General features: G+C 35.3%; 2 protein-coding genes across 3 annotated transcripts; one reads left to right on the top strand and one right to left on the bottom strand.

Moving 5' to 3' along the window:
- The first annotated feature begins 63 nt into the window (after nucleotides 1–63).
- Nucleotides 64–12188, top strand: slc25a32a (solute carrier family 25 member 32a). Of its 2 annotated transcripts, XM_079878279.1 has the most exons (8): nucleotides 70–206; nucleotides 363–482; nucleotides 1544–1694; nucleotides 4575–4660; nucleotides 6952–7106; nucleotides 9193–9306; nucleotides 9948–10093; nucleotides 11760–12188. In XM_079878279.1, the coding sequence occupies exons 2-8, from the start codon at nucleotides 440–442 to the stop codon at nucleotides 11884–11886; spliced, it is 822 nt and encodes a 273-aa protein (XP_079734405.1). In that variant the 5' UTR covers nucleotides 70–206; nucleotides 363–439; the 3' UTR covers nucleotides 11887–12188. The 2 variants fall into 2 exon arrangements, with proteins under 2 accessions (XP_079734404.1, XP_079734405.1); XM_079878278.1 differs by having other exon boundaries at nucleotides 64–482.
- Nucleotides 12189–14003: 1815 nt separating this feature from the next.
- cthrc1a (collagen triple helix repeat containing 1a) lies at nucleotides 14004–24493 on the bottom strand. The gene is made up of 4 exons (XM_079878297.1): nucleotides 24290–24493; nucleotides 20834–21052; nucleotides 16314–16530; nucleotides 14004–15398 (listed from the first exon to the last, which is right to left on the bottom strand). Exons 1-4 carry the CDS (start codon nucleotides 24407–24409, stop codon nucleotides 15256–15258), a joined length of 699 nt encoding a protein of 232 aa, XP_079734423.1. The 5' UTR covers nucleotides 24410–24493; the 3' UTR covers nucleotides 14004–15255.
- Between the last annotated feature and the right edge of the window lie 2664 nt (nucleotides 24494–27157).

Below are 27157 nucleotides of genomic sequence, written 5' to 3'. Positions count from 1 at the left end.
ATGTGATGGAGATCCGCTGCTGCGATGCGTGTTGTTCCGCCCATTTATATGCGTCATCACGCTCTGTTATTTACCTTCTCTCACTGTGGAGAGGAGAGGAGGTCAGACGTTGAAAGAAATGATAGCGCACAGTAATGGCCCAGCGGTGGCTATTGAATTTAATAGGGGAATTGGTTACTTGACGACGTTTTTTCTTTAATAACGGGGTTAGTGTGTCGCTGTCTGCACTTACATTGTTTTTACTGCCTCTTGCGCACGCAGGGTGTCCGTCTTTAGTACGTAAACAAACATGACTGCTACCATTTCCAGGCAGAGAAATGCTGCAGTCGCTGCAGACTCTGGTTCTTCTTTTTCCATTACAGCAAGCCTCCTGCGACTCTCTAAACACATCAAATACGAAAATCTTGCAGCTGGACTCAGTGGGGGTGTTATTTCCACAATGGTGTTACACCCACTGGATCTGATCAAAATCAGGTTTGCAGGTAACGTTAAGTAACGTACGTTCTCCTTATATAAAATTGCAGAGTGTGTCTCAAAACCTAGAGCTGCCTATCTAGACAGCATGTTAGGGCATCATTAGGTGAATGCATTATTGGAAAAAACATACTGTCTAGAAAAGCTTTTTTAATTAAATTACAAAATAACACAACAACTGGTTATATGTTATAACAGAGCACATCCAGTAAATGAAAATAATATAAATATATTTAATTGATGAAATGTAATATAAATGTGTACATTTTTGGTCATTAGCCTATTATTTCTAAAAAGTTTTAGGAACAGAGAACAAGGCACTTGCTTTTTCACTGAATAATAAAATTAATTATTTTAAAATGAGATTATTAATGTTCCATCACTATTACAATTATTTCTAATAAATTAATGGAACATTTAGAATGTTAAGTTGACATTAAATGGAAGTTGCAATATACTTTTCACTATTGATCCATATATCTGAGTGAAATAGCTTATGAACAAGAAATAATACAGGGTGGGACTAGATTTTGGATGGGGAATTGATTGGATCATTTTGGTTTGTTATTGCTGTGATCTTATGTGAGTGGCATGTTGTCCTGCCCCCACATCGATAAACACGTCAGAGAAGAGATGTTGTCGCAACAGGGAGGGGAAGTTATTTTTATTAAACATTATGGAGACGTATGAATAAAACAAATAAAAAAATGATGTGCACAGATAATTTATTTATAATAAATACTGCAGTATTCCAAAACAAGAATTGTCAATTTCGATTTCATGGTTACTTAACCCAGTTGTGCTTGTCATCAAAAAAAGTGTTACTATACAAACATTATAGGAATAAACGAGCTGTTGATCCAGTTTCACAATCTCCCAAAAAAAGCATGCTCATGCTCTGTAGGTTTTGAGACAAAACACTAGAAAAACAAACACAGAGGCCACAACACAGGTAGTTGTACATTTGCACTGGCCTCAGTGCCTTTTTGAGGATATTTTTAGATAACATTGAAGCAGAAGTGGGAGTATGTTATCCCCCCCACCCCCCACTGTTTCTTACTCTTTCCAGTAAGTGATGGTTTGAAAATGCGACCCCAATACGATGGCATGGTGCACTGCATGAAGACTATCTGGAAGCTGGAAGGAATTAGAGGTCTCTATCAGGGTGTGACCCCCAACATCTGGGGGGCTGGGGCATCATGGGGCCTGTACTTCCTCTTGTAAGTAGTCGAAGTTGTGTTAAAAGGGAAGCACAGAATGGAATTTCCTGTTTGAATCTACTTCTAACTTCTGTATTCACTACCATTCAAATGTTTGAGTCAGTACCATTTTTAAAAAAAGGAGTTAGTACCTTTATTCAGCAAAGATGCTTTGAATGGATCCAGAGTGACAGTAAAGACATTTATAATGCTACAAAAGATTTCTATTTCAAATGCTGTTGTTTTAAACTTTCTATTCCTCAAAGAATCCTGAAAAAATGTATTGCATTTTCCACAAAAATATCATTAAACTGTTTTCAACACTGGTAACCAAATCATCATATTCAAAGGATTTCTGAAAGAACATGTGACACAGACGACTGGAGTAATGATGCTGAAAATTCTGCTTTGCCATCACAGGATATTGATATTACATTTGAATAATATTTCACAAGATTACTGTGTTGCTGTATTTTAATCAAATAAATGATGCCTTGGTGAGCATGAGAGCCTTTAAAAACCTATAAAAAAATTAAACTTCCAAAACTTTCGATCAGTAGTGTAAACGGCATTGATATTGACTATTTTCACCCAAAAAAAAAATAAAAATAGAAGTGAACTTTCAGGTTCACAGGCCAAAAAAAGAAGCAGCCAACAGTGCTTTGTCAGTTGATACTGTACGAGTTATGAAGATACTCCACAAAGTTATCTGACCTAATTTCAGCTCAGGATCTCTAGCAAACAAAGTGTGCATGTGCAAGAACATTATATGGGTAGCAACACTGAAATATAAGTAGCAAGAGCCTTGTTGATTTGTTCTTTGTCCTTCAAAATCAGTTGAAAAGTACACTGTAATATTAAGAGGAAATTTTCTTCTGTCAAGGTGTGTAAGAAAAATTAAGCAAGGTCATATTTCTCAGGAGGTAAAATCAGGTGATCTGACCATAAAAATAAATCTGAAAAGATTTAACTGCACAATCTTATATCCAGTGTAATCGGGTCCTTCTCAGCCCGGTCTGAGGGGGATTCGAAGCAGGGTCTCTGGCGTGGGAGGCGGGCGCGCTAACAAGGATACTAAAGACCGTTTCCAGCACCAGTCGCTAGAGCGCCTCTTGAGATCAGGGGAGTGAGGTTTACACACACAGCTCTTACTGGCCTATGTCCGTTACACTCACCCATCTAAACCTCACTCCCATTCAGGTCACGGCAACAAATGTAACCTGTCCTACTCAACCCACTCCGAGCGGGATTCCAACCGGGGTTTCTGGTGTAGGGCTGTCGCGATAACCGCAATATTGTAGTACCACGCTACTGACAAGCCAACCGCGGAGGAATGCAAGTAACCGCAGCAACCGCGATGTTCACGTGTTTTCTTTTTTCATAAGGCTATACCCTTCTTGTTTTTTGTTTTGAACTTCGTGTGTATTGAATGTTAAAAAAGTTAATGATAACAAGACTGTTTATCATGGTGATTTGTACAGAGGCTTCATGGATTTGCACTTAAGCCTAAACAGACAGTGAATGAGAGAGATCGACTGAGCGCGTGCGATTACCTTTGTCTGTCTTTGAGGTTAAGTCATATATATTCGTGAAAAGGTTGCCGTGTCCAAGGAAAGTGAAATATTTGTCGTATCGCCCTTTTAACGGTTAAGGGTATTTATCATAAATGGCATCAGCGGCAGTGCTGGTCAGCATTCCACAGCGTGAGGAAGCCGCAAAAAAAAAAAATAATTCAGTGAGTCACACAATGTTTCATTACATCTATCTTTTAATGAATCAGCGTTTTTGAACGTGTTTGTTGAATGAACGGTTTAATGACCCACTCAAAGACAATCTGTTGCCGTAACAATGTACTGCGTGCTGAGTGACAGCATTTCAATGAACAGAGACGCTGTTTAGTTTCAGTTACATTAGTTACTGAAAATCTGCATGCTAGACACATCGTAACACTTATTTATATAGCAACAAATAAATATAAATAAATCCAAATAAATAAATGGCGATAATACCGCGCTATTGAGGCACTCAAAATTACCGCAAGGAAAATTCCTTTACTGCGACAGCCCTACTCTGGCGTTGGAGGCGGGCGTAAAGACCGCAGCCTCTTATATCAGTCGCTAGAGCGCCTCTTGAGATCGGGGGAGTCAGGTTTACATGCACAGCTCTTACTGGCCTACGTCTGTTACACTCACCCCCTTAAACCTCACTCCCATCTGGGTCACGGCACCAAATGTAACCTGTCCTACTCAACCATCTCCAAGTGGGATTCGAACCGGGGTCTCCGGCGTGGGAGGTGGGCGCTAAAGACCGCAGCCTCTAGCATCATTCACTAGAGCGCCTCTTGAGATCAGGGGAGTGAGGTTTACACGCACAGCTCTTACTGGTCTTTGTCAGTTACACTCGCCCCCCTAAACCTTACTCCCATCCGGGTCACGGCACCAAATTTAGTCGGTCCCACTCAACCCACTCCGAGCTGGATTTGAATAGGGGTCTCCGGTGTGGGAGGCAGGCGCTAAAGACAGCAGCCTCTAGTATCAGTCGCTAGAGCAGCTCTTGAGGTCAGGGGAGTGAGATTTACACGCACAGCTCTTACTGGCCTATATCCATTACACTCACCCCCCTAAACCTCACTCCCATCCGGGTCACGGCACCAGCAGGGGTTTAAATACAGCAGCATGGACCCAAAAATAAAAATTAAATGATGTGATGATTTACTCAAGTCATACAGGGAGTAAATTATAACAGTTTTAGTTTTTCCTCTTCCATGAATCCCCATGGGGATTCAATAACAATTATATAAAGGATGCTCATTTTACAGCATTGTAATACACTGTACAATAGATATCCATGTGCTTTATGGCTCTCAGGAATTTAATGTGGTCTTTTTTCATCTTCCCACAGTTATAATGCTATTAAAGCGTACACACAGGAGGGACGGCAAACAGAGCTGAGTGCTGGCGAACACCTGGTGTCTGCAGCGGAGGCGGGTCAGTATGAGAAAAGAGCCACCTGTGAGCTTGACAAAACTAAACACAGCTAAATCTGTAGCTCAGTTATGAGACTGGAACAACTGGAATGTCAGAGGCCTTGGAGACTGTGTGTTCTTCTGTGCAAGCTGGCTCTCGTTCCTTTTATGGTTGTTATATCCCGTTCCTTTTGGCTGTGCCTTCCACTCTAACTACCAACTGTGAAATGAGTATGCTCCATATATTAAAATATATACCAGGCTGTATATCAAACCCAGACACTTTCTTAATTATAACTAGATTTTTACACAATAATAAGAAAACAAACGTCAAGTTCATTTTAATGCAAAATAACTTCAAGTTTGATATTGTGTTAACAAATGTTTTTAAAAAATGTTTTTTTGGTAATGTGGATCAGTTTTCATTTTTATTTTTAACAGCATGGAATATTTTATTGACATAAACCAGATAATACCATAAATCTTTAAATCCACTTCTTCCTCGAGGATGTTGTCATTAAGGAAGGAAATGTTCCAAAATACTAACATATTGTGGACATATACATTAATAACCAACTTAAAACAATATTCCCAAAAACTTTAGAGAAGGGGAAAATTAATATTTCTTAATTTACCCTTTGCTAAGCTGAAAAACGTTCTTGACCAATCCTACCTAAGCAAATGTTGCTTAGTTGCAATTAAACAGTTTGGGGTGAGTAAGATGTTGTTGTTGTTTTGAAAAAAATTCAATACTTAACACTTTTATTCAGCAAGGATGCATTAAATTGACAGTAAAGGCATTCATAATGTTACAAAAGATTTGTATTTCAAATAAATGCTAATATTTTGAACATTTGTACTGACATATTAGTAATTTAATAATTATTAGTAATTATTAATAATTAAATTAAAACAAGTGAACAAATTCTTAATTCCTGGTCACAATATAAATATATTTTTTTTGTCCACATGTCATGTGCTAGGCTGCATAGTGTTTTTTTTTTGTTTGTTTTTTTTTATTAAATAAATGCAGCCTTGGTGAGCATTAGAGACTTCTATCAAAAATCGTTTTAAAAAATCTTACCAACCCCAAACATTTAACGTTAGTTATAATTAAATATAATTCATATAATTATGAATGTGTGTTTGGATGGTTTTAAACCCAGTTTTACAGAAATTATCCTCAAGTATGGTCAAGTGTTGTTGCCAGGTCACTAACTTAAACTTAACATTAATTAAATCACATATTGATTCAGGGAACAGCAGAGGAAATAGTAACTTAAGTGTTCAGAGTAGATTAGTAAACTACGTTCTCTTCACTCACACTAACATTATCAGCTTTCAGTTGAGACTTCTCTGTTTTCAGTTGACTGTGAAGAATTGGCCTTGATTCTGATTCGCAGTCTCTGCAGATTTTAATCACATTAATGCGGCATTTGATTTCTTTGAAGAAATATGGTAAAAATGCTTTGCAATGCCACAGTTCATTCCAGCCCATGCAAGAATAATATGCAGTCAGTTTTGCCACATGAGCAATTTTACTGAAAATAATGCTGTTTCAGATAAATCTTCAAAGCCATCATATCGTCTGTAAAGTGTGTCTTAGCGACTTTCCTTTAAAGTTAACCTGTATGTTGAATTAATTGTAGGGAAACCTGTTTCGGCCTCAGATTAAAAAACAGTAATTGCAACTTTATTTTAGGTAATTGCAACTTTATATCTTGTAGTTGGGACTTTATATATTGTAATTGGGACTTTATATCTCTTAATGTGATTTTATTTCCTATTTTAAACTTGCCTCATAATTATCTTGCCTCACAATTAGTTTTTACTTGAAGGTTGGAATGGGCTTTAATATTTGATCCTGTATATTAAGATACACATAATGGGGATATGAAAATATGTTACATAACAGGAATGACCAACCTCAAAACTGTTTTCTATATGGATATGTTGAAACTGACAAAAAAAAATGTGGAAGATAGAGAAGCAGCAAGACTGTGGTCTCAGCTCAGGAAGTGAAACAATCATCTTTTTCCCCATTGCACACCAAAGAGTATTGAGGGAGAAAATAGTCCTACAATATCAGTACAATACAATGTTATCACTAACTAATAGGAAGTTAGCACACTTCAACTTTCACAATATTACCAAAACACATTCTATATCAACCTCAGCCTGCATAAAATAATACGGGTCTGAATTATTATTCTGATTGGTCTCTTTTACACGTAAAAAGATCTCATACAGAGCACTAACAACGAATGACTTCGTTAAATGTTGGTGTGAAGGTCCCCTGTTCCATGTTTCCAGGCATTCTGACGCTTTGCCTCACCAACCCGGTCTGGGTGACAAAGACCCGGCTGGTGCTGCAGTACAATGCAGACCCGTCACGGAAGCAGTACAAGGGAATGATGGACGCCCTCGTGAAAATATACCGTCACGAGGGTATCCCGGGACTATACAGGGTACATCTACAGATTTTAAACTAACCTGAGATCCTGTTACAGGTGTAATAGAGCTTTCATGTGTGCTAATCTCAAGATTAAAGTCAACATGAAATCAAAATGTTACTGTCTTAAACCAGAGGTGTAAAGAGTACCTGAAAACCATACTTGAGTAAAAGTACAGATACATTACAGTGAAAATAACTCTGTTACAAGTTACAAGTCACCAATTCCAATACGGCTTAAGTAAAAGTCTTACACCTGGTTTCACAGACAAGGCTTAAGCCTAGTCCCAGACTAAAATGCATGATTGAGTTGTTTGAAAGCAACATGCACTGACATATCTTAAAATAAGTCAGTGCCATTGTTTTGTCACAAGATGCACACCAGTAATATTTTGTTTCTAAGGAATGTTTATAAAAGCTAATTAAATTTCCTAATTGAACGAAGACCTAATCCTGGCTTAGTCTAAGCCCTGTCTGTGAAACCTCAAAATTGCAATAAATCAAGGTTGACACAACAGCCTCTTAAGTGTCTACAAACACTCAATCTCAGTCAAGCTCAAGTGCTCAAAAAGGGAATAAGTAAACCAACATCCTTCAAAAAGGTCTCTTCGGTATAACGGATAAATAAAATATTGCCAAAAGCCTACTTGCACTGGACACTGGTTTCGGCCTCGTCGCCGGATGCAGGCACGTCCTAGTCTCATTTATAAAACACAACTATGTACAAGATATAGTATCTTCAATGCCCTGTAGATGGCTATATCACTTCTTTTTTAGCAGAAATAAACTGTAAAATATAACAAGTAATTGCATTCCTCATCACAAATGTATTGGAGTAAAGAGTACATATACTTATTAAAAAAATATAATCAAATAGAGAGTAAAAGTTGCTAATATCTTAGATACTCAGTAAAAGTAGCCAAAAAGAAGATATGGTTAAAGTGTGCTGCCGAATGTAGTGATGCGCATTTAAACTAAAAGATACTTTAGCATCATTTGTATTAACTTGGGTTACACTTTATTTAAGGTGACTTAGTTACATTGTACTTATTCAAATAAGTACTGAGTAATATTAATTAACTACATGTACTTACTATAGAGTTACAGTTAGTGTTTAGTTTAGGGTTAGTTATTTGTAATTATGCATAATTTACCTTTATTACTATAGTAAGTACATGTAGTAACGTGTAACTACGTCTCCTCGAAATAAAGTGTTACTGAAACGTGTATCATCTGTTTTCAAATACATTTGTAATAATACTTTTGTGATGATGAAGTTGCAATTTAGTACATTTAAAATACAGTAACTTTAAATGAAATTTTGATTTACTCTGCAGTTAAAATTATAATCAAGTATTTTACATGTACTTTAGTATGTAGTATGTTTGATAGTCAACACATTAAAATAAGTGTACTTTAAAGCATGGCAAAAGTATTAAATCATAATGATTTATAATGTACTTTAAAGTAAAACTTAATTTGACATTAATACAAAGACTTGTTATATGTATACTTAAGTGTGTTAGGAAAACAGTCATGAAAGTGCACTCTCTAAGTGGCCTTTTATTTCATTAATATTATATTATCTGCAAGTCCAGTTTTTAAATTATAAGTTTTGAAGCGCTTGAAGTGTGCATTCAATACAATTCAGCACACTTCTTTTTCATGTGCAAAGAAAAAAGTTTTTTTTCTTAGTGTTTGTTTAAATAACTTGGTCTCCTATTTTATTGAATATCATGTTTACTATGATATACGTCACATTATGGACTTAAATGAGTTTCATGTTGACTTTAAAATAGTGGAGTGATCCATCCTTTTACTCTCTAACATTGTAGTTCTTTGTAGGGCCACAAGAGGGTGTGATTGAACTATATTTGAAGGATTGATACAGCTCTTAATCGGTGGTTCAAGTTAGCCCTAAATACAGTATATGCTAAAATCTTTGTGAGACAGGCCAAATTGTCCTAACATTATTACATATTGAAGTAAAGTCCACTCTAGTTTAATTCTAGTCTAGTTTAGTTGCTCTTAAACTATGAGGGAACTGTGTGATTGTGGTTTTTTATGTTTGTGAACCTCATTTTGTTGTTCTGCCACTGCAGGGTTTTGTGCCTGGGCTGGTGGGGACTTCCCATGCTGCATTGCAGTTTATGACCTATGAATGGCTAAAAAGAGAGCAGAACATATATAAGAAGATGCCGTCTGAATCCCTGCTGGTGAGGAAATAAAACCAGCCTTATGTTTTCAGGATACAGTAAGAGGAGGAACAGCACTGCATGACTTTCATATCTCAAATCTTTGTTTTTCTATACCTGTGGTAGATTTTGTTGGCCAAGTACTGCCCAATTTTGACAGGAAAGGGTCATACGACTGTAAATTGTACAGTGCATTATGTACACACACCGTTTTTGACCAATAAATTGAAATGGTCCAGTCCTTCATGATAACTAGAAATAAAAACATATTATAAATGAATGTTATAAATATTGCTAAAGCAATTTATAGCTGATTTAAATATTTTTGAGTTAAACAAAATATACATTATATATATTTCCATGACTTTTTCAGGTTTAAATATATAACATAAAATGTAACATTTTCAGACCCGGAAATCTTTTTAGAATAATAACGGCTAATAAAACCCCAAACTCTTGAGCTCCACCAGTGTCTTGAACTATAAATTCATTCATTTTATAAGGCGAAAAGGCACCACATACAAAGAATGACCCGCACGATTATGTGGCTTTTGACTGTATTGTAACCTTTAAAAAGAGAGCTTTATGTGAACTGGAACCAGTAATGATCTTTGTTTCGTGGATGTGAGTCAGTCTCTCCTTCCTGTCTGTCTCTGCTTCAGTCTCCACTGGAATACATCACCATGGCAGCCATTTCCAAAATATTTGCTGTAGCAGTGACCTACCCATATCAGGTGGTGCGCGCTCGCCTGCAGGACCAGCACAACAACTACAGTGGAATCGTGGATGTCATCAGGAGAACATGGAGGTATGAAATCACATGGCACATAAACGCTCTTCAAACTCCATCACAGAGCACTTAGAGATTGCCTTTACCAATATGTCCTACCTCATCTCAGAAAAAAAACATGTAACATAAAATAAAATGAAATTGGATGGATGAAAAATCATTCACAATTCATTTGAATCCCTGCTGATGAGGAAATAAAATCAGCTTTATATTTTCAGGATAGGAGGAGGGACAGCACAGCATGACTTCTGTATTTTAAAACATTTTTGGTAACACTTTACAATAAGGTTCATTAGTTAACATTAGTTGATGTATTAACTAACATGAACTAACATTGAACAATACATTTGTTACAGTATTTATTAATCTTTGTTAATGTTAGTTAATAAAAATCCAGCTGTTCATTGTTTGTCCATGTTAGTTCACGGTGTATTAACTAATGCTAAGAAATAATAATAATAATAAATGCTGTAGAAGTATTGTTCATTCTTTGTTCACGTTAACTAAGGTAGTTAACTAATGTTAACTAATGAACCTTATTGTAAAGTGTTACCACTTTATCAATACCTCTGGTAGAATTTGCAGCTTATTTTGGTACAATATCAGTATCATGTATGCCCACTGTTTTTGACCAATAAATCGAAATGTTCCAGTCCTTCATGAGGTATCACTTTAGTTTAGGGTCCAATTCTCACTATTAACTAGTTGCTTATTTGTATACATATTACTTTGATATTGGCTATTTATTAGCACTTATAAAGCAATTATTAATGCCATTAACCCCATTTATATTCAATATATAACGAATTTAAATAAATGTTTAATACATTGTTTTGACATGTTGACATGTTTTTGACTCTCCATTATTAAATAAATTACGGTTTAAAAAAAATTGTATCTATAGTACCATTCAGAGTTTGGGTTCAGTAAGATTTTTTTTAATGTTTTTGAAAGAAGTCTCTTATGCTCACCATGGCTGTATTTATTTGATCACAAAAACAGTAAAAAAAATAAAAAAATAATAATAATAACACTGTGAAATATTACTATAATAAAAAAATAAAAAAATTCATTGATAAATTGAAAGTTTAAAAGATATATTTCAAATAGATTTTTTTTTAACATTATAAATTTCTTTACTGTCACTTTTGGTGAATTTAATGCATCATTCCTGAATAAAAGTATTAATTTCTCTTAAAACAAAAATCTTTTGGATGGTAGTGTATATGTCTCATTCTTTTTTTGTGCTAGATTAATACTTTGTTGACAGTGATTTATAAAAGTCAGTGATTTATAAGAGCATCCATGATAAAGACGATAAAATAAATAATAAAGAAAAATAAAAAAATGTACAAGAAAAATCTTTTTTTTAAATCTAGTTTAAAATACATGTGCCAAGTTCATCGAAATGTATTCATTTTGGTTTCTTATAATTTTGAAAAAGAACATTTATTGACTCCAAAAATGTCATGTGGTGTAATCATTAAATTAAAATGATATTTTTTCTTATAGCTTGAGTACATGTGAGAATACACATCTTAATGTGTATAATATGTAAAATATGACTGATTTGTCATAGAATTATTTTTATATATCATTTCTAATAACAATAATAATATCAATTGATCATTTTAAATTAATACAAGGGATTTAGCAAAACATGTTTGTGTTTGTCTCTCTCTAGCAACGAGGGGATCGAGGGCTTTTACAAAGGGATGATCCCCAACTTGGTGCGAGTCATTCCAGCGTGCTGCATCACCTTCTTGGTGTTCGAAAATGTGTCACGCTTACTTTTGGGCGAGTATCACTAAACCTTCAGGAGTCACATGCGGGACCAAAACAACACAATATGCCAGGACTATGTATATGTGTTAGAGACGAGCAGGAATATGAAACATTTCCTGTTTAACTCTGAACTCAACAAATCTAGAATTTAGCGTGTGCACTGAATGAAAAAAAGAAAATAGAGGTGCATATATATGAGATTTAAGAGTTGTTGTTTTGTCGAGTTTATTGAGAGAATTCATATTTGTCTCACAGATGTGTAAATATTGAACCACGAAAAAGTGTAATTTCAAGATTTGAATTGATTTCAAGTAGTCAATGGCAAGAACTGGTCTTGGAAAAGTGGATTCAAGCCATCCTGTGACAATGCAACCAAACACAGTGTTCACCAAACACAAAACTTAAGATGTTTGTCTTTTTTTACGATATTTTCACTAAACAGCTGCTATATTTGCTGAGCTATGCGAGAGAATGAACCCATTTACCTTTACCCATAAGCAGATCTCCGCTGGCTATAGTCCCTGGGTTGAAACTCAGTGGGCATGCTCAGGAAATGATGTAACGCTACAGGATAATGGCACACAGGCCTGGGAGAAACCGATACTTTGCTGGAGGACAGGAGCAGATTTTAACCAGATGTGTGTATGTAGATGACATCTACTGGAAGAGAGGAACGCTTTAACTGGAATATGAAAGAAAGAACTGTGTTAAGTAGCAACTGAGAGGCCATAGTGTATGTATATAGAAATGTGCTATTGTCAATGACGCACAAAGAACTGATGTATGTACAAGCCATTTTTACACATCTAATAAAGGAATATATGTAACAGACAAAGGACCCTGAGCTAATTGTACACACTATGTTTTTAATAAGAACCAACAGTGACCATATAAACTATTTAGACACTTCTAAACTGTTTGGGCTTTTGACTTTTTTAAAATGTCTTAATGTCATTGCATTCATTGCAAATTAAGTACACTTTTAAAAATATGCACTTTGTAAAAATGCCAAATTAAAGGGTTTCATTTAAAATACATTTTAAATCATTATTTTTAACATTCTTTTGTCATGCTTTAAAGAAGTACACTTATTTTGATGTGTTGACCAACATTCTAAAGCATGTGTAAAGTACTTTATTATACTTTTATTCAGTATTACATTTAAAGTTAATATATTTAAAATGTACTAAATTGCAACTTCATTACAATTGCGCAAGTACATTTTTTTTTAACCATAAATTCTACTCCTACTTAAGTTGCATTTAAGTAGGTCCGAAAAATCGCTCTAAAGTTCAGCTAATTGCATTTAATATCAATTTAAAATATAATGCATTGCAATTAAGCATCTAGTTTGCATTTAAATATATTCTTTTAAAGTGTTTTACATCCGTAATAAGTACTCTTTTTAAAAGCATGCTAAAGTGTACTTTTTCACAAGAGAATTCTCAGAACTACACTTGCACTGATAAAAATGATTTTGTGGTGAAGTAAATACTACAGAAAAAAACAATGTAATTTACATGAAAAAGTTAGTTCAGGCAAGAATAGTGAATAGAAGTAGATTGAATAAAAAAGAAGTGAATTCTATAGTAGTACTCAATTCAAGCGTGTAGAAATGAAAGCGTAAATATCAACGTTGTAAAATTACTCAACTTTTCTGATTCTGGTGTTCCCATCATGCAATGGGCCTTGAATAATTAATTAGGTTGATTTTTCACTGTTTTCCAGCTGTATTTACACTGTTTTATCATTGCTTTTGTTGTTAGGATTTGTAACTTGCCATTTTGTGCCATTTGGAGTTCATTTTCTACTCAAAATGACACATTCAAACACAAAAACGATCCATCAAATGTTACCATCATTGTCTACCAAGTAAAAGTGCAACCTCTAATCTGTAGATATGGTGTCTCACATAATATCTATTGTATTAATTACTTAGATGTTTCTAAGTAAAGCATATACTTTAAAAGTGTGGTTCAATTAGCAAAGTTACTTATTTCCTTTTACTGTCTTAGTTGAGTAGAGTTTACTTAATTCCATATGTGAAATTTACTTAAAAAATATGCATGCAAAAACTTGCCAAAGAAAAATTAAGTACATTTTACTTAGTTTTTTTTTTTTTTTTTCAGTGTTTTTATTTTTTGCACTGATTTTCAATCATTTGGTGTTTTTTAGTGAATGTATCAATCAAGTCAGGTCTCAAGTGCACACTGGTGTCACAGCAGATTTACTCCATCATTAACTATCAACATGATCCACTAATCTTTGAAAACCACAGTGTCAAAGACAATACTAATTGTCTTTTTTTTGTCACTTTAATGCATGACTAATGCAATGACAGTCATTGACACATTTCTAAGTTACTATAACGTTGTGGGTCAGTGTATCTTAACCTGCACTAACAGTACTCTGATTTCTCTTTTATATTGAATTCTCAGCAGAACAGCTGCAAAACTACTTCAAAACCACACCAGACATTCCAAGCCTTAGTCATGCTACACAGTGCAGTTCACTGCATTTTCCCATCTACACCCCATTTTATGTGGTGCTTTTTGCTTTTTTCATCAGATTTTTAAGCTAATTATCAAGCAGTTGGTCTCAACTAGTTTTATTAACAAGCATTTTAATGTATAAATGTGTTTTATTTTTTCAACATGTACTGTACGTATATGTGGAAAAAATGTGTACATTTTTCACTATTTGACTTTTTTATCAATTTAATGCATCCTTGCTGAATAAAAGTATTAAGTTCTTTAAAAAAACAACTTTTGAAAAGTAGTATTTTACATTAAATAAATTGAGATTTGTTTCCACATTACATTTTTTAATATTGAGGTGAAACATGACCCTGACTATTTCTTCATAGTTTTTGGTCATTTAAAAAAAACAAAAAAAAAACACAATGGATACAAAAATATGTTGAGTTCTAGTCATACAGGCACAAAGAAGACCACTAAATAAATATTAGCAAAGCAAGGAACATCTTTGTTGGACTCTCTACATAAAAAAAATGATGGCAATAACATGGTACAGTGATGACATCTTAGGGTAACAACATGGTACTGTTTCAATACCATATTCATTTACCATGATATTTACATAGTACAAGGTCCTTTTTCATCATTCAAATTTGGTATTGTCCAAAGAACCATAGTACTAACATGATACTTATTTCTCTCTAATTGTCTGTACTATCTAAATTGAGCATACTGAATCCCTCTTAACTGAGCCTGAGAATCATAATCTAATACATGAGAGTTGCACTGACTCAAAGCAACACTATTAGTTTTAATTTGTCCAATTTCTATGAGGAAGGTCCTTTCTGTGAAAGGAACATGATGTCGCTGTCTTCTATTGCCATGGTGACAGCGACAGTGATCAGTTAGAAGGGATGCTCATTTTGGAAGCTCTTCGATGATCACCCTAGACACAGAGTTCCATCCTGTAGATGCGTCACCACGAGGGTAGTCGGCACAAGTGCCCACCCATATCCCAACATCCACCAGACCAGCCTGGATCCCATCACAGAGCCCCTCGACTGGCAGAAAAAACACAAGCAGTTGTTACAGAGGCAGACACATTTCTCTTGCATTTTTTTGTCATTAGTATTTATTTTTAATATTAATCAATTATATAAGCATAATGATTAAACATAATATTAAACCTAATTATAAACACACACAAACAAGTTATTTATAAATAATGAATATCACACATTGTATATATCCATCAAAACAGTTTTTAATTGCGATTAGAGAGAATTTCAAGTATAAAAAAAAAATTGATCACAATCTTTATATTTTTTTATTTGTGATGTCTGTTAGGGCATATATTTCACTGGAATTGTGTGTGTGTGTGTGTGTGTGTGTGTGTGTGTGCGTGCGTGCGTGTCTGTGTGCACTGTGCAGTGTTCAGTTTTGCTAAATGAATTAAAATTGCTGTATATAGATAAGATGTATGCTGAGATGTGAGCTGGTGAGAAACCACAAAGAGCTCTCAAATTCCTCTGGTCTCTCTGTAATTGCAGCATAGATGGTTACGAAAACTGCCAAACTGCCTTCGACCACACAAAAGAATACTCAAAGGAATCCATGTGACAAAGAAATCTGCATGAGAGTCTTTTTCTGCGTTCAAAAATATGAAATGTGTACGATAGTGGATTATGGTTATGAAAGAATGGTATTTCAAACAGAATAGTTTTTTTTTTTTAAACAGTTTGTGATCATTAGAAAGTGTCAGTCATGTGATTAATGGACGTGGTTAAAAAATTGAGTTTTAAATAAACAAATTCTTGTAAATACACAATATATGTGGAGTGTATATTTTAATGGAATGTATATTTTGGTGGTGTAGAGACCATTTTATGTTTGCTATGTGCCATGCAATTTACTGACAAAAAATAAAAAAATGACCTTATCTTGCAGATCAGATGCAGATAGTTTGTAAATGATACCTGTGGACGTCCTGTGAATGTTTATGGTGGAGTTGAGTTCAGGGCTGCCCTGGTCCAGGTAAATGATGGATTCTATGGGTAACGGTCCAGTGCATTCTGCCCCATTAAAGGTGAAGTACCAGCGCTGACAACAGGCCGTCTTACACTTAAGCCTGAGCGAACCGCTGAACAGCACACGCAGAGCACTGTCTGGACGCTGCTTGGTGAATGTGCACTCCTGTGACAGAGAAATCAAGTCATTTTCCATTGTTAAATCACTGAATGAATGTCTGAAGAGGCAACCATACAGTTGTGTTCAAAATAATAGCAGTCCAACATCACTAACCAGATCAATCACTGTTTTTGGTAGAAATTATATTTCTACATGGCAAATAATTTACTAGTAGGTGTAGAAGAGTAATAGAAAAACAACAGACCCATCAGTCATGACATGCATGCTGCTTATTCTGTGTAATTGTATCATTAGCTCAAAGGGGCGTGTTCAAAATAATAGCAGTGTGGAGTTCAATTAGTGAGGTTATTCATTCTGAAAAAACTGGTGTCAAACAAGTAGCCATTATTTAAGGACAATGGGAGTACTCTACTGTACATGGTGGTTATAGTGCATTTCTCTCAGAAAATCAGAGTAAAAAAGGCCATTCCAGACATTGTTGAAGAACAGCGCACTTTGATTAAAAAGTTGATTGGAGAGGGTCAAATATATAAAGAAGTGCAGAAAATGATAGGCTGCTCAGCTAAAATGATATCAAATGCTTTAAAATGGCAACCAAAACCAGAAAGACGTGGAAGAAAACAGAAAACTACCATTCGAATGGATCGAAGAACAGCCAAAATGGCGCAGAATCAGCCAATGATCAGCTCCAGGGTGATCAAAGAAGATCTAAAGTTACCTGTGAGTACTGTTACAATTAGAAGACACCTATGTGAAGCCAAGCTATCGGCAAGAAGCCCCCGCAAAGTCCCATTGTTGAAAAAATGACGTGCTAAAGAGGGTACAATTTGCCAAAGAACACATTGACTGGCCTAAAGAAATGGCGCAATATTTTGTGGACTGGTTAAAGCAAGATTGTTCTTTTTGGGACGAGGGGCCGTAGAAAGTTTGTCAGACGACCCCCAAACACTGAATTCAAGCCACAGTACAGTGAAGCATGATGGCACAAGCATCATGATATGGGGATGTTTCTTATACTATGGTGTTGCGCCTATTTATCACATACAACAGATCAAAAGTTTGAGTACATCAAAATACTTAGAGGTCATGTTGCCTTATGCCGAAGAGGGAATGCCCTTGAAATGGGTGTTTCAACAAGAAAATGACCCCAAACACACCAGTAAGCAAGCAGCATCTTGGTTCCAGACCAACAAGATTAACGTTATGGAGTGGCCAGCCCAATCCCCGGACCTTAATCCAACAGAAAACTTGTGGGGTGACATCAAAAATGCTGTTTTTGAGGCAAAAACCAAGAAATGCAGAGGAATTGTGGTATGTAGTGCAATCGTCCTGGGCTGGAATACCTGTTCACAGGTGCCAGAAGTTGGTCGCCTCCATGCAACACAGATGTGAAGCAGTTCTCAGAAACCGTGGTTACAACTAAATATTAGTTCAGTGATTCACAAGAAAGCTAAATCGTCAAGCATTTTTCAGTATATACAGTAAATGTTTGACTTTGTGTATTGAAATAAAAGTTATTATAAGGATTTTGAGCTTTACACACTTTTTTAAACACACTGATATTATTTTGAACACAACTGTATATGTCTATAGTATAATATATAGACTATTTTGGTTTGGCAACAATAGAGTGCTGCATGTATTAATGTAGGCTAAATCTCGGAAACAAATTTAAATTTACCACTTCCTGTTCCAGCGCCTTGAAGTCAATGGGTTTTTTTAATGGATTTTTGGTAAAATGCCTGAAATGAGGTCTGTGTTTAATCCAAACTCAACATATTTTCACATGTTAGTCCATGACATAAAATACATCAGTAACACACCACTTGTGTAATTTTTTTTACAACTTTTACTTGTCTCGATAAAGGCAGTTGCTAACAAGTGTCTAAATGGGACTACGGTTGTCTGGGACATTAAACATCGTCAGGCTAGTCTGCTTTCACAGCCTTATTATGTTTATGCAAACTATTCTAACTCAACTATATGCTATTCTAAAATGTTTTTAAAGAAAGTCTGAAAGATCTGTCGGAAGCTTAGTGATGGTGACGCTGAAGTCATGAGAATGTAGTGTGGTTTGTTTATTTTACTTATAACTTGTGGTGATTGTATTTCAAAATCCCCCCAAAATTTGTTCACTTGTGAAGATTATCATGATGAATCATAAACTTTTGTTGGTCACATTGGCTTTTGAATTATTGCAGACAATAAGCAATGAAAAAATCCTGTTGGGTTTTTGTTAGGGATGAGCTTGTTAAGTGCATCCCTTTTTCATGGACATCAGTGCATGGAAAGTTTGCAGTTCACTCAGATGTCAATGGGAAAGAAAGTAAAACAAGGCATGTATTATTAACGTTAACTGATGGTAGAGAGAGAGAGAGAGAGAGAGAGAGAGAGAGAGAGAGAGAGAAAGAGAGAGAGAGAGAGAGAGAGAGAGAGAGACCACTTCTGTTGAATGCTCTGGATTGCTGATTGTTCACTCACGTGTCATTTGGATTAAAACTAAATTGTACATGTAAGTAAAACATGAACTGTCACCTGATTTATGTGTAACGATTGGATCCCTACATTATTATAGGACATTTGCAGTTCAAGAAGTTTCATGAACGCAAACATCCGTAGCGCGCACCCCGAAAACACGCGTCTCAGACAGCGTGTGAAAACTGAATTGAATTCTCTTTCACATCTTGTGCTTGGTACGGACGAATTCACATAAAATGATGTAAAATCACCCGTCTTGGGGAGTATCATATTGTACAGTATTCATATTGTACCCGTGCATTCGGTCTTAAAGGGACAGCAGCCTAATAAACCTGCAAAGAAATCACTCACTGCTCTTGACTAAATACCTTTTGTAACTTTATAAATATCCATCTATATTTAATGTATACAGTAATGAATAAGCTGTGATATTTCACTGGTATCTAAACATTTGAACCACTGACCCAATCCTCAGCACTGAGTCCTGCTGAAGCAGCTCTAAATATGTGCTGTGCTATTAAATGATAAATAAAATATGATACAGCAATAGAATAAACTAATATGTTTCATATTCTTTTGGTTTCTCTACCCAATACATTAAAAAAATTACAAATGCAGTGAAAATACAGGTATCGGTACTCTTTATCGGCAAGTATCAAAAAGCATTAAAGAATCGGTATCGGACTCGTTCTGGAAAAAGTGGTATCGGTGCATCCCTAGTTTTTGTCGAGGGAACCAGGCTTATGCGAACTTACAGTTTGACCTAAACTACATCATCACTGCTGTGCTGCGCTCACATTTAAAGCCATTACCATTGATGTTAAAGGATAAGTGTGTCATTTTTTTGGGATGTTAAAATGCTTCCAATACGTTTGATTTGTCAGCTGATTTCCTGAAGACTGTGAACACTTTAGCACTTTCAAAACATTACTGTGTTTGTTTGAGCAGTCTAACATATTATCTTCTGGCTCAACCAATGGTTTGAGTTTGGGACAGGGCTAACTGTTTGTCAAAACACAGATGTCATCCTTTTAACTTTTCATCTCCAACAAACGACGGAAGCCATTCATTTCCAATGTAGAGTAGTATGAGAGCTGCATGGAGTTCCGATCATATGTGCACACAGAATTTTCAGATCCAATTTGAGCTTTGGTTGTGCTAATATTTGAACTTTTGCAGCTAGACCATTTGTGACTGTCCGATTAATGATGTATTCTCAGAACTTGAGATGAGAACTACCAATATTAAGTATAAAATAAGTATTTTTTTTATCATTTTTATTGGGTAACTCTTTACAGTAAGGTCCCATCAGTTAATGTTAGTTAATGAATTATGCATTAGTAAATACTGAAATTAACATTAAATAAGATTAATAAATGCTTTAGAAGTATTTTTCATTGTTAGTTCATGTTAACCAGTGTACATAGTTAACAAATGGAACCTTATTGTTATTGTTAAGTTAAGTATTTATGTTTTAAATTATTTATTAGCTCAAGAAACCCTTATGGTTTTTCAAACATATTGGTGGTCATTTGTTTGTTTTTTTGTTGATATACTCACACATTCATTATTTATTCATTTTACCATCGAAATGTGACAGTCGTAAGCTTAAAGTTTGGCTGGCATAGCCCTGTTAGCCCCTTCTTATAGCTTTTTCACTAGCGAAGGTTTTCTGTTAATGTTATCGCAGGGCCATCAGCCAATCAGTGTTGTGATGATGTCATTTCCTGAGGCTCCAGAGTCATTAGTCACATACCATTTATGACTGGTTCAAAACAACATGGCAGCAAAACTGAGCACCCATGAGCAAAGTACATTCAGAGAATATAAGGAAGTTGAATAGCTCTTCCTTTAAGAACATAATACTTACAGCTATTTTGCCTAGATCAATGCCGTAGTTTAATGAATTCCAAGCACACTGTTTGAAGTTAGGTTTCCAGGGATCATCAAACCTTTCTGTCACACACTCTCCCTTCTCGCCTTTAAATCCATCTCTCCCAGGGATTCCTGGTGTTCCTGGAATGCCATTTATCCCCGGGTTCCCATCCCTGCCTTGCACTCCAGGTACACCCTGCATGCATGGCTGGTACTAATGACAAAAACATGAAGAAAAGAGGCATGGAACTATTTCAGTACTTTTCAGAGTCTTTTGGCTTGTTAATGAGGATGACAGTGATTCACCATGATGCACAGTCTGCTGTGGGTGGGAGAGCACCATGACCCTATTCTTGAAGACGGATACATTTGTGCCGAAATGGCAGAAACAATGAAAACATAAAATTGGATGAAGAACTTGTGTTAAATCCCCTGACCACAGTCACAGCCTGTTCACTTGATTCAAAGGGATAGTTCACTCAAAAATGTTATTTTGTTATCATTTACTCAACCTCAAGTTGTTCCAAACCTGTATGAATTTCTTTCTTCTGCTGAACACAGAAAGTCTGAGAAAGTCTGTAACCAAACAGTTGATAGGCCCCATTGACTTCCATAGTATTACTATTTTTTGCAGACTATAGAAGTCATTGGGGCCCATCAACTGTTTGATTACTGACATTCTTCAAAATATCTTCTTTTGTGTAATACAGGTTTAGAACAACTTGAGTGTGAGTAAATGATGACAGAATTTTTATTTTTGGTTGAACTATCCCTATAAGCTCTTACACAAGACATGAATATTTACAGGTATTCTGGCAGACTTTTGACATTTTGGAGGATTTTTTCTTACACTGTAATCATATATTGCTGTTTGTTGAAATAATAACAACAATAAAATATCTGAATTAAGGCCTGTTCACACCAAAAACAATAACTATAAAGATAACTATAACAATAGCTATATTAGCATCCACACCAATGGACAATAACTTCTGTTTATTATAAGTTGTATGCAGTTAAGCTGTCTGCCGCTTTAAATGTTCAAGCTCCTTAAAATCAGGTGGATTCTGATTGGCTATAAATGTCTCATCCATGAGCTAGAAAAAAAAGTGCCGTTTTTATTATAGTTGTGAAGTGGACTCTGCTATTCTTATAAATTTTGAATTATTTTTAAAACAATATCTTTATCATTGGTTATCGTCCTTGGTTTGAACTGGCCTTTAGTCTTTTAGTCAGATTTCTTGAGTTTTCATCCAGTGAGTAAATTTAATCCACTTTCTTGGGGTTTTTCAATAATGACAGTTCTCTTTTGCCTTGCGGTGGTTTTACAGACCAAGGCCAATTCTCACAGGTTTTATGGAATCATACACCAGTGGGACATAAAAAATCCAAATGAGTCTTAATGGTGTGGTTTGTTTGCATCCGCTGATAAGAATGTGGAAAGTTTTGTGTTTGGTTAGATATTACTCGCTTGCGTTTTAAAGTTAGCCAACCAAAAGCATTTCAAAATTCACCAAGAAGTGTACTAAATGCAAAGGTCATCTTGATCACACTTGGCCATTGTGGAAATGAACATAATTTCAATATAAGCATCTGTCACCACTTCACCAAAGTCGCTGCTCCAGTGAGCAGCTGAATGAATTAGATTAAATTAAATTAATTGAGTGAAACTCTTACCAGTGAATAAAGATTGGTTGATCTTGGTTTGCAATTTTTTATTTATTTATTCATTCATTCATTCATTACATTTTGGACTGTTCAGTTCAGCAATTACACAGTATTCAGTATATTGTTATCACTGTTTTATTATATTATTATTATTATTTTCATCATCTTATTATTAATTTGACTTTATTTATTTGCATATAGCCAAAGACTTTGACTTGAAAGGTTTGTGTGTGGTTTGCAGACTACTGTTGGTCCATTTACCGTTATACATATTTTCATTCATTTAATAGGCTAGATTAAACTGTGTTCACGAAACAAATCTACCGCATGCAGCATTTTCTATAAAGAGTCACTTGAGGTTATGGCCATCGAGTAGTCAGAATTTTGCCGGATCTACTTGTTTCAATTAAACTGGTTGTTTTGAGACGATTTTTTCGACCGTTGATGTTTAATTACAGACAATATTTTTAGATTAGGTTAGGCCTACATATCATGCGTCAGCTCTTGAGTTGTTTATGGGTACAACACGTCAACCACTTCTGGCTCCCATTCAAAGTTCTTACAATCGAGTTCTTACAAACGCTTTGTGAAATGATTCAACTGAATGAATTCCGAATCAATTAGTTATTCAAACATCACTACAAAGCCAACCCAGACAGCAACATTGCGTAGGCCCAGATCCGGACCACATCTGGTACATGTGGATTCCATGCGTAGGCCTACCAGATGTGGGCCGGATATGGACCAACACTATGTTGCTGTCTGGGAAGCCATTGTTCATTGTCATTGGGCTCCGTGTGTGTGTGTGTGTGTGTGTGTGTGTGTGTGTGTGTGTGTGTTTGTCTTGGTTAATATTACATTTTGGGGACCAAATGAAAAACCTGAGATCACCTAATGGATTAATAAACATTCTAAATCATATTTTTTTGAAAATGTAAAAATGCAGAAAATTATCTGTGATGGGTAGGTAGGGGTAGGGTTAGGGAATAGAAAATGCAGTTTGCAAAGTATAAAAATCATTACGCCTATGGTGAGTCCCCGAAACCGTGTGTGTGTGTGTGTGTGTGTGTGTGTGCGTTTGATTTATATTACATTGTGGGAACCAAATGTCCCCACAAGGATAGTAAAACCTGAGATCACCTCCATTGTGGGGACCAGCCAGCGGTCCCCATGAGGAGAATGGGTAAATAAACATACTAAATTATATTTTTTTGAAAATGTAAAAATGCAGAAAGTTTTCTGTGATGGGTAGGTTTAGGGGTAGGGTTAGTGTAAGGGGACAGAATATACAGTTTGTACTGTATAAAAACCATTAAGTCTATGGAGAGTCGTGTGTGTGTGTGTGTGTGTGTGTGTGTGTGTGTGTGTGTGTGTGTGTGTGTGTGTGTTAGAGCAAAAAAAGCAACACGATACTAATTAACGTTACCATAAATTATTTAATTATAAACCTATTCTCTGAATCCATTAATAGGCTGAATTCTGCCTTTCCCCATGAGCTAAACTTTTATTGAAATTTTCAATCAAACGTAATCAAACTAATCATAAGTAAAGGAGAACAGAACATCAAATTACAAGGGGGAAAAAAGCCACTTTAACAATGACAATAATTTGGTATTTTATCCAAATGAAGTAGCTACTTCCATCTTGGCGAATCAGCCTGACTATTTGAAACACATTTGAAAAATTACAAGACGGGGACACTAAAATATTTATCATCTGGTACGATGCATCTTCCCTATCTTTGACCTGGGTTTGCATTTCTTTAAAACGTATCTTAGCCTACCTTGTCAGTAAACTCCGCGTCTCTTTGCCGGGCGCTCCTTTCTTTAGCTTTTTCGGCAAAACAGAATGTCAAAGTTATCCAAACGCAAATGAGAAGCTGAGGCAGTATTTTAACCATCATTGCTAAACTGCAGAGGTTTACAGTGTGCGCGCGCGCCTGCTATGATCCAACTGTTGCCAACTAATAACTTTTTCTAAGAGAAGGAGACTATTCTGTCTTCCTGCAGGGGGCGCGTGACAACGAAGAACAATCTATAGACCAGTGTTCAAAGTAACCTCGGGACGTGTATCATTGGAGATAGATATGTTGGCTATACTTAGATTTCGAGGATTAATAACTGATACATAAATGAAAATCCGCCCAAATAATCTCTATTTTATGCATAGCTTCATCGTCTAATCACAAACGACTATGATTGATCCTTCCAGACCAGCGACGAGAAAACTAACATGTACCACGTGGCAACACACCTAATGATAAACTTCATCTGAGTGCAAATAGCTCACTGACTCCACCCACCCATTGCTCAGATGTTAAGATCAAACAGCATATTAGCCTATATTCACACTGTAGTGTGACGACAGTAGTAGCCTACTAGGCCTATTGGCTATCACTATTTGCACTTGTGAAAACAATATGCTTGGTACAAACAACTACTTCTATTTACACCCAGTGTAAATAGCATCCACTTTTTTTTTTTACACAAAATGTAAATCTCATCATTCAGAATACATTAATTTATTTTAATTTTACCAGGAAGTGATTGAAAAATGTAACCTGCATGGTTGTATCACAAAGTCATACAGCCTACATACACACATGAAAGTCATGAAGTATCAACCTAAAAGCAGTACTTTAAAGTTTAGTATGTTTTTGAGGTAATAAAATGGCTTTGGTCTCTTAGGGTGACTTGTGAAACTCTTGTGTATGAGACTTTTCTGATTGGCTATTATGATTTAAAATATCACTCTTTAAGGTGAAAAAAAAAAAAAGAATAGTCCTGAACAAGTAGTCTATTCATTCAGTGAGGGGCCGTAAGTTTCTTTTCCCTCTCTTGACCTGGAGGCACCACAGAGAGACAGGAACTGTAGGGGGTCTCAGACCACAGCTGAGGTATTTCCCTGTCAACATCCCGTAAGCCCGCCTCATATGCCATATGAAAACACAGACATTAGCCATATTAATAATGCTATGTGAGGAAATGGCAAACATTTGTCTCAATTTAGCCTTGAGATGTGACCATTAGAGAAATTTCAGTTAAATTTCAATAAAATTAAACTTTCACTTTCAACCCAAGCAGCTTTCTGTTGCATATCTTATGTCCTGTAACTGGTCATTATTTCAAATTTTAAGCAAATTGAATAACTTTAATGCCTTTACTAGCTATTGTTATGTTGTTGTTAACTAAAACTTGCATAAAAACATTAAATAAAGCTGAAATAAAATATAAACATTACATGAAAAGACTTACATAAAAACTTATAATTAAAAAACTTAAAAAGTAGAAATGTTGCATTGCCAACTAATGTAAGATAAGTTGAAGTACATAAATAGACATTTAGAAAAAAAAAATGATACAGAAAAAACATTATACAGAAACATATCTTATTAAACTAAAATGACATTTAAAAACATTGTGTGTTTTTTTAATTTATTAAAATTTAGCATGATTTATAAATTGTTTTCCTCATAGCGACCAAAATTTTGATCCAACAATGTAAAAAAATCCAGGTTTTACTATCCTTGTGAGGACATGTGTGACACACATACACCAAAATATGGTTGAGTAGACACACATACACTCACAAAACAGTTTTCAAGAATTAATGTTTTGTTACTCTTTTCTATGAGTATATCTCAGTACTATTTTTTGAGGTAGATCATCTAAATTTAAATTAACAATTTAACAATTTAAATGACTTGTACCACTATATCTATTTCGACATGAAGACAGAGAAAGGAACCAGTAGATGGCAGAAGCGCTTTATTATAAAACTCATCCTGTTCAAAAATGGCACACATCCACACCACTTATAAATTGCACTTTCAATGTGATAACTGTAACATCTCAGTAAGAAATCAAAGGTTAGGAGCAAAGCATACTACACCTGTATAGGCAACACTTAATTTAGACAGTACATTTTTGTTTTATTATTATGGCTTTAAGACTGCATCACCTCCGCTAACAAAAAAGTTATGAAACTGTTATTTCTGAATGATCTCTGAACGATCAAAATGTGCAATTTATTGCATATTTAAAAAAAATAAAAAAATTAAAAAAAATCTTTCTTATAAAAACGTTACAGGAATATTCCATTTTTTATCATTTTACAAACATGAGAGCGTTATAGAAATATAACCATTTTATTATAGTAAAAGTGTAGTAACCATGTTTTTTGGCGCATTGAGTACCAGTTACTACAAATACCATGGTTAAACTATGGTTAGTATAGCAAAACCATGGTTAATTTGTGGTTACCATATAACCATAGTGTTTTGGTTTTATTTGCAGTAAAACCATGGTGCATTTTCGTAAGGGTTATTCTTTTAATGATCTCTGAACTTTCTGGGGGGAAAAAATTGTAACATTTAAAAAAGACATTTCAGAACACAATGTTCCATGAACAATGTATAAATGACATTTTTGCGTTAACATTTTTGGGAACATCATGAAAGACTAGATAACTTTTTCTGTTAGCATTGCTGAATATTTGTTCATAACTTTGAGAGAATCTTGCCAGAAAGTTCTGAGAATGTTCCCTGTTAGCTGGGCTATTGCTCATATTTGTTGGATCTGACCAACAGAAAGCAACCACCCTAGCATAATGGTGTTGACTTATGCATTGGCAAACACCACTCATATTCTTT

This window comes from Squalius cephalus, assembly GCF_949319135.1.
Source record: "Squalius cephalus genome assembly, chromosome: 8".
NCBI lineage: Eukaryota > Metazoa > Chordata > Actinopteri > Cypriniformes > Leuciscidae > Squalius > Squalius cephalus.
The sequence above is the reverse complement of the archived record's forward strand: the minus strand, read 5'-3'. Positions and strand labels throughout refer to the sequence as shown.